This window comes from Cherax quadricarinatus, chromosome 58 (genome assembly GCF_038502225.1).
Source record: "Cherax quadricarinatus isolate ZL_2023a chromosome 58, ASM3850222v1, whole genome shotgun sequence".
NCBI classification, from domain to species: domain Eukaryota; kingdom Metazoa; phylum Arthropoda; class Malacostraca; order Decapoda; family Parastacidae; genus Cherax; species Cherax quadricarinatus.
In genome coordinates this window covers 11,303,441-11,315,059 of record NC_091349.1, presented here as the reverse complement: position 1 = coordinate 11,315,059, position 11,619 = coordinate 11,303,441, and the positions used below count along the sequence as shown (strand labels likewise).

Below are 11,619 nucleotides of genomic sequence, written 5' to 3'. Positions count from 1 at the left end.
TCCCGGTGGGTATGTATCATGCTGGCTATGTATCCTGGTGGTTATGTATCCTGGTGGTTATGTATCCTGGTGGCTATGTATCCTGGTGGTTATGTATCCTGGTGGTTATGTATCCTGGTGGTTATGTATCCTGGTGGTTATGTATCCTGGTGGTTATGTATCCTGGTGGTTATGTATCCTGGTGGTTATGTATCCTGGTGGTTATGTATCTTGGTGGTTATGTATCTTAGTGGTTATGTATCCTGGTGGTCATGTATCCCGGTGGGTATGTATCATGCTGGCTATGTATCCTGGTGGTTATGTATCCTGGTGGTTATGTATCCTGGTGGTTATGTATCCTGGTGGTTATGTATCCTGATGGTTATGTATCCTGGTGGTTATGTATCCTGGTGGTTATGTATCCTGGTGGTTATGTATCCTGGTGGTTATGTATCCTGGTGGTTATGTATCCTGGTGGTTATGTATCTTGGTGGTTATGTATCTTGGTGGTTATGTATCCTGGTGGTCATGTATCCCGGTGGGTATGTATCATGCTGGCTATGTATCCTGGTGGTTATGTATCCTGGTGGCTATATCCTGGTGGTTATGTATCCTGGTGGTTATGTATCCTGGTGGCTATGTATCCTGGTGGTTATGTATCCTGGTGGTTAAGTATCCTGGTGGTTAAGTATCCTTGTGGTTATGTATCTTGGTGGTTACGTATCCTGGTGGTTAAGTATCCTGGTGGCTATGTATCCTGATGGTTAAGTATCCTGGTGGTTAAGTAGCCAGGTGGTTTAGTATCCTGGTGGTTTGGTATCCTGGTGGTTATGTATACTGGTGGTTGTGTATCCTGATGGTTAAATATCCTGGTGATTTAGTATCCTGGTGGTTTAGTATCCTGGTTGTTTATTATCCTGGTGGTTATGTATCCTGGTGGTTAAATATCCTGGTGGTTAAATATCCTGGTGGTTTAGTATCCTGGTGGTTATGTACCCTGGTGGTTAAATATCCTGGTGGTTAAGTATCCTGGTGGTTTAGTATCCTGGTGGTTTAGTATCCTGGTGGTTTAGTATCCTGGTGGTTAAGTATCCTGGTGGTTTAGTATCCTGGTGGTTATGTATCCTGGTGGTTAAATATCCTGGTGGTTTAGTATCCTGGTGGTTTAGTATCCTGGTGGTTAAGTATCCTGGTGGTTATGTATCCTGGTGGTTAAGTATCCTGGTGGTTTAGTATCCTGGTGGTTTAGTATCCTGGTGGTTTAGTATCCTGGTGGTTTAGTATCCTGGTGGTTATGTATCCTGGTGGTTAAATATCCTGGTGGTTTAGTATCCTGGTGGTTTAGTATCCTGGTGGTTATGTATACTGGTGGTTATGTATCCTGGTGGTTAAATATCCTGGTGATTTAGTATCCTGGTGGTTTAGTATCCTGGTTGTTTAGTATCCTGGTGGTTATGTATCCTGGTGGTTAAATATCCTGGTGGTTTAGTATCCTGGTGGTTATGTACCCTGGTAGTTAAATATCCTGGTGGTTAAGTATCCTGGTGGTTTAGTATCCTGGTGGTTTAGTATCCTGGTGATTTAGTATCCTGGTGGTTTAGTATCCTGGTGGCTATGTATCATGATGGTTAAGTATCCTGGTGGTTATGTATCCTGGTGGTTAAATATCCTGGTGGTTTAGTATCCTGGTGGTTTAGTATCCTGGTGGTTTAGTATCCTGGTGGCTATGTATCCTGATGGTTAAGTATCCTGGTGGTTAAGTAGCCAGGTGGTTTAGTATCCTGGTGGTTTAGTATCCTGGTGGTTTAGTATCCTGGTGGTTTAGTATCCTGGTGGTTATGTATACTGGTGGTTATGTATCCTGATGTTTAAATATCCTGGTGATTTAGTATCCTGGTGGTTTAGTATCCTGGTGGTTATGTACCCTGGTGGTTAAATATCCTGGTGGTTAAGTATCCTGGTGGTTTAGTATCCTGGTGGTTTAGTATCCTGGTGGTTTAGTATCCTGGTGGTTATGTATCCTGGTGGTTAAATATCCTGGTGGTTTAGTATCCTGGTGGTTTAGTATCCTGGTGGTTATGTATACTGGTGGTTATGTATCCTGGTGGTTAAATATCCTGGTGATTTAGTATCCTGGTGGTTTAGTATCCTGGTTGTTTAGTATCCTGGTGGTTATGTATACTGGTGGTTATGTATCCTGGTGGTTAAATATCCTGGTGGTTTAGTATCCTGGTGGTTATGTACCCTGGTAGTTAAATATCCTGGTGATTTAGTATCCTGGTGGTTTAGTATCCTGGTTGTTTAGTATTCTGGTGGTTATGTATACTGGTGGTTATGTATCCTGGTGGTTAAATATCCTGGTGGTTTAGTATCCTGGTGGTTTAGTATCCTGGTGATTTAGTATCCTGGTGGTTTAGTATCCTGGTGGTTATGTATCCTGGTGGTAAAATATCCTGGTGGTTTAGTATCTTGGTGGTTAAGTATCCTGGTAGTTAAGTATCCTGGTAGTTAAGTGTCCTGATGGTTATACGAACCTCATAACTTAGAATAACTGGTAGAAAGACCCATTAAGTAAATACACATAGCTGGTGGTCATAGTACACTGGTGGTGCAGTATTATGCTTCAGACCAGAGCTGCAAATATACTTAAGAAATCCCAGTTAAATCAAGATCACTGAATCAGTTTAAAATATTAATAAAATATTAATCTTCATCAGAGTACAAAACAAACTCTGGCCACAAAATAGAGCGAAACACCAACGTCAAAGACCTGGGAGTGATCATGTCGGAGGATCTCACCTTCAAGGACCATAACATTGTATCAATCGCATCTGCTAGAAAAATGACAGGATGGATAATGAGAACCTTCAAAACTAGGGAGGCCAAGCCCATGATGACACTCTTCAGGTCACTTGTTCTATCTAGGCTGGAATATTGATGCACACTAACAGCACCTTTCAAGGCAGGTGAAATTGCTGACCTAGAAAATGTACAGAGAACCTTCACGGCGCGCATAACGGAGATAAAACACCTCAATTACTGGGAGCGCTTGAGGTTCCTAAACCTGTATTCCCTGGAACGCAGGCGGGAGAGATACATGATTATATACACCTGGAAAATCCTAGAGGGACTAGTACCGAACTTGCACACGAAAATCACTCACTACGAAAGCAAAAGACTTGGCAGACGATGCACCATCCCCCCAATGAAAAGCAGGGGTGTCACTAGCACGTTAAGAGACCATACAATAAGTGTCAGGGGCCCGAGACTGTTCAACTGCCTCCCAGCATACATAAGGGGGATTACCAACAGACCCCTGGCAGTCTTCAAGCTGGCACTGGACAAGCACCTAAAGTCAGTTCCGGATCAGCCGGGCTGTGGCTCGTATGTTGGTTTGCGTGCAGCCAGCAGCAACAGCCTGGTTGATCAGGCTCTGATCCACCAGGAGGCCTGGTCTCAGACCGGGCCGCGGGGGCGTTGACCCCCGGAGCTCTCTCCAGGTAAACTCCAGGTATACATTTTTGCATACTTAAAATTGAACCACTCAGTGTTTAGTAGTCTGTAAGCATTAGGATTAGTCTACCCAAAATGCACATACTAGTGACTTTCTTTTGTGCTTAACAATGTTTTATTACATGTAAACTATGTTTTTATACCGCACAAAGAAATAAAATTTGTTCGTTTTTGTTGTTTACCTGTAAATGGATATCCCTTATCCCTTTCCTTCGTCATCCCTTCACCCTTTGATAACCCAACCATATATTCCCCATGCCACTAGATGGTTCTGGGAGCCAGGAAGGTGGTGCTATATTTGGTTTCTCAGACAGTCAGGGAGGAAGTTGGTTGGGCAGAACACAGTTGGCAGCCACAGGTCTCGCCGCTGACATAACAACACTACCACCAGAACTTTTAGAATAATTATAAGTGCTGTTTAAGGGCTAACTTGAGTATATTATTGTTTTGTGTCCATTTAATTAATACTTGCCCTTGAAACTACAGTGAGATATTTGCTGATAGATAACCCTGACCACGGCACCGAGGGTAGATGTATAAAAGTATAACTCGATAATTAATTTGGAAATATTAAAATATTTCGAAACGCAAAACTCAGACTGAAAGAACGCAAAAAGTTCTGCGCCTCGTTTTCCTTGTGTTGGGAAAACATTAACCAGACTTCAGACGCGACAGAAGTGTCTCCTTCATCTCTGAAATTTTCAAGCTTCTCGTGGCTGATTCTTGATTGATAAGAGACAGCAGCAGCCATGACCAAGCTGGAGGTGGTAGCCACAGTTTCTGACGACCAGAAACACCAGAGCGACGCTAACTCCGTGTGTCTCCACGGAGAGAAGGTGTTCACTTGTGCAGACGATGGCAAGGTCAAGGTCAGTACGGACGTCACTCACACTGCCTTATATAATGAAGAATTAGTCACAATACTGTGCCTGCAACACTTTACAACTAACCCACACGTCAGAAATAAAACTAAACAACGTTTCGGGCCCATCCTGGCACATTATCATTAGAATTCATTAATATATTGCTAGTCAAATATCAGCTAAATATATAATAATTTCTAAAATCTTTGATTACAATAGACAGCCTAGAGAAGCCTGTTTTAACGTGCAATAAGCTGTACCAGCCTATTTTAATATATATTTATTTGTTATACACTATTTTATCTTGTATCTATTTGTTATGGCCTATTTTATATTGTATCTGTGCTCGCCAATTTTATTTTTTATTAAGCTGCAGTAGAATATTTTAACAAAAACTAGGCTGCATCAGGCTTTCAAAGCGTGCTTTAAGCTGTGATCTCATTTAAACTATCAGTAAGCTGCAATAGTCGATTTGATCCACCATTAGGCCGTAGTTGAGTATTTCACTTTAAGCTGCAATAACATATTTACATATACAATGAGCTGTAACACCATTTAACCTGCAGTAGTTTAAAAATAATAGGGTGGACAACTTTAATTAAACAGTTTAGACGACTGAGGCAGTTAATATTTTTAACTTTCAGCTTCGTCCGGGAAGAATCTGCTTAACATGGGTCAACAGGTGCGATTGTGTGTGTTTGTTTCGTGCTTTTTCAAAGCAAGCTTGCGGACTTGGCTTATTTAGGCAAGACATGTGTGTGAGGGACAATAGCCTGTACACTGTTCACCATTATTGTTTACAGTTCAGCAGACCCAAGAGGCTGGTGCCCAGGCCTGGTGACGACATTGAAGCTGTGTTGGTACACGGTGCTCGCGTCCTCACCTGCTCTGCTGGGGGCAAGGTCAAGGTATGTCAGGTTAGGTCAGGAAGGTCAAGGTCGATCAAGTCAGATCAGGAGGGTCAAAGTAGATCGAGTCAGGTAGATTAGGTTAGGTCAGAAAATTATGGTAGGTCAGGTCAGGTCAGTAAGGGGAGGCTAGGTCAACAGAGAAACGAGATGTTAGGTCAAGGTCCTAACGTCACGAAACTGTAGAGCTTCTAAGATGTTAGAGTGGGTCAGGCTAGATTAGATAAGATTAGGCTAATTTACTGGGCTGATGTAAAAGTTGGTTGGGTTAAGCTAGGATGGCGACTTCGATCAGAGTAGGCTAGGTTACTACCGAGTTGACTTAAGGTTAGGTTAGACATAGAATCACGTCATTCTAGATTGCTGGGTTGATGTCAGGTTAGGCTAGAATAAGGATGTAAGATAAGGTCAGACTAAGTTCCTAGGTGACATAAGGTCAGACTAGAATCTGAGGAGGACGTGAGGCCATGAAATGCCGTATCTGGATCGTAAAATTGAAGTCACGTAATTCAATAGACGTCTGTAACCCTGCATGCAGTACAGCTAGGTATCATTGAAACACATTCGTCCGCTCTCACTGGAATCCGGTTTCAAGTTGGAATTTTCAGGAGCTTCGCCAGTGTTGTACACCGGAATGAGAACACAATCAACTTATCACTGTCAACAGCCAGTGGCTGCACCTCTTTTAATAACAAGACAGCAAACACTATCGTTTGCTGTAAACCGTCTCGCCTCAGCCATATGGCCAACGGTACCTTGATTTCCTGACAACAATCATCCACGCCTAAGCGAGGTCCAAGTATAGGGTAATTAACGGTACCTCCATTTCTAAATCATGGACACTCCGAGGAGCCAGTGAACGCATCATTATGTAAAACCCGTGGCACGACGCTGTTCAGTGAGGAAGACTGTACAAATACAAAAGGTCAAGAAAAAGGTAGGTGTGATATTTGTATTAGAGGAGCCAAACGAGAAGACCCGCGTCCAGCATATGTAAGCCAGGGGTCACAACTTCTTCCCTGGACCACCATTGTACCAACGGCTGTCACACCTTCATGTGAAGCTTCAGACAGTCTTACCACGCCTTAGAGCTGGCACTACTGAATTGGTCTTATTATGAAAAAAAAAGACCTGTATCAAGTCATTAACAACAAAAACAAGAGTGAGATGAAGAGGTACAAGGGGAGCTACAAGAAGAGTTCAGCTCTTGGCCCTGCTATAGCATTCCACGTAATATAGGTTACTCACAACTAACTCACAATTTGGAAACTTTAGACGACGTTTCGGTCCTTCCTGGACCGTTATCAGGTTACGAATACAGGACGTATCGAAATATCCTTTCCAAAATTGTGGGTTATTTGTGAATTGTTTCAGCCACGGTAGTGAGACTTTTATTTGCCATAAGGCTTTACTTGTTCTATCACCACTATATCCATCGTTATCTTATGTTCTATCACCGCTATAACCCTTGTTACCTGTTGTTATATCACCACTATAACTCTCGTTACCTCTTCTGTCACCATTATAACCCCTCGTTAACACTTCTTCAATCACCACTATAACCCCACGTTTCCTCTTGATCTATCACCACTATAAACCCTCGTTTTCTCTTGTTCTATCACCCTCATAACTTCCATTATATCACCACTATAACCCCTCGTTACCTCTGTTTTATCACCCTCATAACTTCTGCTATACCACCACTATAGCCCCTCATAACTTGTCACCACTATAACTTCTCGTTACCTCTCACCAATAAAACCCTTATAACCTCCATGCAATCACCACTTCGCTGTATGGCCTGAGAGTTTTTAACTCTTCACATCTAAAACAAATCATGTCTGAAATCTGTTTCTTTCAGGTCTGGGATCACCACGACCTGAAACTGCTGCACGAGTTCCAGGCGCACGACTACGGTGTGAACGACCTGCTGGTGCTCGGTAACACGCTCTTCACGTGCTCCGTGGATGCCACCGTGAAGAGCTGGGATGTAAACACCTTTCAGCTGAAGAAGACACTATCGCCACACGAGGAGTCTGTAAGGAAGCTGGCTACCAATGGTACCAGTGTGTTTGCTGGAGATGACAAGGGTGAGGTAGGTGGTACGTGATGCATTTAGGTGGCAGTGTTGTGTTTAGGTGGTAGTGTGTTGTGTTAAGGTGGTAGTGTTGTGTTAAGGTGGGGCAGTGAGGATATCGTTAAATATTCCATAAGTGGTTCATCAGTGTTTAGATCTTTAAAGGTTCACTTCCGTCGGAGCTGGAGTTATTATTATATGGGAGTTACCATCTCTCAGAATAGCCTTATGTCTCCTCCTCCTCTTATCCCATGCATCCTCCTCCTTCCTCCCCTCCTCCTCTTCCTATCCAATTCCTCCTCCCGTGCACCAACAACGCACTGGTGAGCCCAGCACAATGTTACCCTCAACACCCCTGTACTCTACATCCTTTCCCAAGCTCCTCCCATCAGACAGACGGGGGGATAGGGGCCTTGATGCTAGTAAAGAGCTCTTGATTTTAGAACTTAAAGGTCCCCTTTCTCTAATTACATCCCATCCCCCAAGCTCTATATGACCCATACTGGTTTAGAGCTTTCCATTTTTTAGTGATACATGCATTTATTGTTTACACTAGAGTATAGAACAGTTTAGTTGGTTAAAAGAGTTTAAAGCCTATAGATTACACGGGACTCATTAAGGCTCCACGTCACCAATAAACTACGTCTAGAATATTTAAATCCTAGAAAAAAGGGAATACACTAAACTGTCAGTGTGTACTCGCTGAGAGGCCTCATTGTATATATACTTACGTTTTCAGTCTTTATAAATAAAATTTAATAAAACATTACGGTATTCCAGTACTGGGTAATAAAAAACTATATATATATATATATATATATATATATATATATATATATATATATATATACACACTGGTGACAGTAATTCTTAAATAGATAAAGACTATCAACCTATCTAAACCTGGTCAAAGACGCCAACACGTAGTGATCCCTCCTCCTAGATAGATAGATAGAGAGAAGTTACGCCCAGTTAGCAGTAACTGACATCACAACACACCACAGAAAAGTGACTAAAATTATTGGGCAATTACAATTACGTTTGAAATGTTATGATGCATTAGACAAGCAGTCGAGTAGCCAAAGACGAAACAAACAAAAGGTGTACATGTAATGGACACGTTCCCTGATGCGTTCCAGAACACAGACACATCCACCTTCCTACCCCCACACACTAACAGTAAGCAGTAATAGCATGTTCCTGACAGTTATATATATATGTCAGGAACATGCTATTATTTATTTTTCTCTGGAACTTCCCAGCTTCGAATATTACAGACGAACAGGAAACAAATATTCAGACGTATTGTATTTTCCGGCATATAAGGCGTGCTTTTTTCTCATAAAAAAAAATCATGGAAAATCACCCTGCGCCTTATAAGTTCAAAGTAAGAGTAAGGGTAGACTTGGGTTACGCTTTAGCAGTTGTTTACTAACGTTACGTTACAACTGCTTGAAAACAACGTATTGTATTTCTCATATAATCGTGCGCCTTATATGCCGAAAAATACGGTACATTTTGACTCAATAATTTAAAATAGCTTTTATGCATTGCAGCCATAAGCATCATATCATAGTAATCTAGTCAATGTTTGGCTTTGTGTAGAACTTAACCAATCAGTGCTTTGCTCTGTATACAGCTTTATTAAGTCAGTGTTTCTCTTTTTATATAGAGCTTTATCAAGTAAATGTTTCTTCGTTGTGTATGACTTCATGTCAATGTTTCCTCCGTGTGGAGCTTTATAAAGTCGTGTCTCACTCAGTGTAGAGATTTATCAAACTCTTACTCAGAGGAACTTGTCCCGGTAAAAGTTTGATCTTCGTGTGTAATGTCTTCACGCGCGTTGACAGTGCTACATTTAGAGGAATATTTCTTTCATAATAATAATTAATCAGCTTATTAGCAGCTGCAGTTAGATTCTTAGCAGTGGTAGTTAGTTCTTAGCAGGGGTAGTTAGGTTCATTAGTCGTGGTAGCTAGGTTCTTAGCAGGGGTAGGTGTAGTGTTTAGGGTAGATGCAACTCTGTCTCTGGGCCTATATATACTTACGTCACCTTTTGTTTGCCTCTCACAGAATGCGTGAATACCACCCACAGGATGGGTTATGGGGGTGACTACCTCCCACAGGATGGGTTATGGGGTGACTACCTCCGACGGTTCATCCCCCCCCCTAAAAAAAGTAATTAGGAGAAGATCCTTATGACGACGTTTCAATTCATGTCAGGTCACAAAAGGCAAGAAAAGTAGAGAATGCCAGAAAGCACTACGACTGGGATACTGGGAAGAAAGTAGTAGTGACAGTAGCAGTACAAAATGGGCAAAAGGAACAGGAACATTGCGGGAGATTTACTGGCAAATGTCACGCAGGACCAGTGATAGAATATTGAGAGTGAATTAGACTTCTAAGTAGTGGCGACTGAAGTATCTAAGTACTAAGACCTGTCCCCAAGATTGTAGAGGGGAACTACAGTAGGCCAACTGGCCCAGGCTGGAAAGAAAAAGAATTACGAAAGGAAAGAATTAAGAAGGGAAAGCAAAGACAAAGCAGAAGACAGGTCAAGATGAGAGGAAAAGGGAGAGGTCAGGTCAAGTCACTAGTGCTATGAAAAATTAGAGCATTTTGACTATGTACTACAAACGGGAGGCATGTACAGAAACAAAGACAAGAGTAAGATACAGGTTAGGACTGTTTTATATGAGGGCTGAAGATGACGTCTTTGAAGGCTATATGGTTTTAGCAGAGGACTAGTTAATACGATGGCTGTAATCTCTGACCCGACAGAAAAAAAACATTGCTTTGTCGGCTGGGCGAAGACATCTTTTGTACTCTTTACATCTGTCAGAAAAGAAGTGGCCAGTTTCACCAAAGTATTGGAGACAAGCAAGAGGAGCAGTAACGGGAATATAAGCATCAGTGACTGGAGAAGCATGAACAAGATTCCTGCGAAGTGTATTAGTCTGACGAAAAGCAAGTTTGATGTCTACAGGACGGAGGCTGTTGTTAAGATCTGAAGACTGGAAATGTAAGAGAGGCAAAGGGCAGATGTTACAAGAGGATCGAGTTTGGGAAGAGGAGAAACTCCATTTAGCACGAGAGAGGCAGAGTTTATGAACTCGATAGGATAGCCAAGACGAGAGGAGCTGCGAAGAGTAGAGATTTTAAGAGTCGAGAAATTGAGAGTCACCGATACGGAGGTCACGAAGGAGGAGAGAAAAAAAAAATTCTGCTTTGGTGTGGACCAGTGTATCTGAGGTGCTTCTCTGAGCGTTTACCCTTTACTGCTCCTGCTACCTCTGCTACTACTACTACTACTACTACTACTACTACTACTACTACTACTACTACTACTACTGCTACTACTATTACTGCTGCTGCTGCTGAAACTGATGCTACTACTACTATTACTGCTACTATTGTTACTGCTGCTACTACAACTATTACTATTACTACTACTACTGCTACGATTACTACTACTATCACTACTTTATTACTACTACTACCGCTACTACTACTGCTTCTATTACTACTACTACTACTACTATTACTGCTACCACTACTACGACTTCTATTAGTTTTAATACTACTACCACTACCACTACTGCTCCCTTCAAGGGAGGTTCCTTGACGCTGGTGAGGGGCTCTTGATCTAGGGAATTGGATCTGTGCTCCAGTATCCTGAATTGAGTCTGAATACCTTCCATCCCCCCCACATGCGCTGTATAATCCTACGGGTTTAGCGCTCCCCATTATAATAATGCCACTACTGCTGCCGCTACTACTGTTATTGCTACTGTTACCACTACTACGACTACTATTACTACTACTACTGTTACTACTGTTACTACTGCTACTACTACTATTATTACCACCACCCTATTATATTGCCAGCAGATCTTCTCTACATTTATTACCTCTGTTGTGACTTGACAATGGTTCAGGCCTGGGCGAAACATCGGCATGAGGTTTCTCTCATAAGTGCTAGTTTTTGGTTAATTGTTCCAGCCACTGTATTGTGACACTAGTCTACCTCCCACAGGATGGGTATGTTGTGACTACCTCCCACAGGATGGGTATGTTGTGACTACCTCCCACAGGATGGGTATGTTGTGACTACCTCCCCCAGGATGGGTATGTTGTGACTACCTCCCAAAGGATGGGTATGTTGTGACTACCTCCCACAGGATGGGTATGGTGCTACGACCCCCAACAGGATGGGTATGTTGTGACTGCCACTCATAGGATGGGTATGGTATGATTACCTCCCATAGGATGGGTATGT

The 11,619-nt window shown here is 42.2% G+C and overlaps 1 protein-coding gene across 3 annotated transcripts in view; it reads left to right on the top strand.

Moving 5' to 3' along the window:
• Positions 1–3,797: 3,797 nt before the first annotated feature.
• The window catches only part of LOC128698068 (myosin heavy chain kinase B), a 25,167-nt gene continuing 17,345 nt past the window's right edge, over positions 3,798–11,619 (top strand). For 2 of the 3 annotated variants that reach the window (XR_011393626.1, XM_053790154.2), the window contains exons 1-3: positions 3,798–4,361; positions 5,159–5,263; positions 7,125–7,358. Coding sequence is in view for 2 of the 3 variants with exons in the window: in XM_053790154.2 (XP_053646129.1) it covers positions 4,242–4,361; positions 5,159–5,263; positions 7,125–7,358 (459 nt within the window). In the remaining variant the exon portion in view is untranslated. The remainder of the gene's footprint in view (positions 4,362–5,158; positions 5,264–7,124; positions 7,359–11,619) is intronic. The other variant, XM_053790155.2, reaches the window with a different exon arrangement.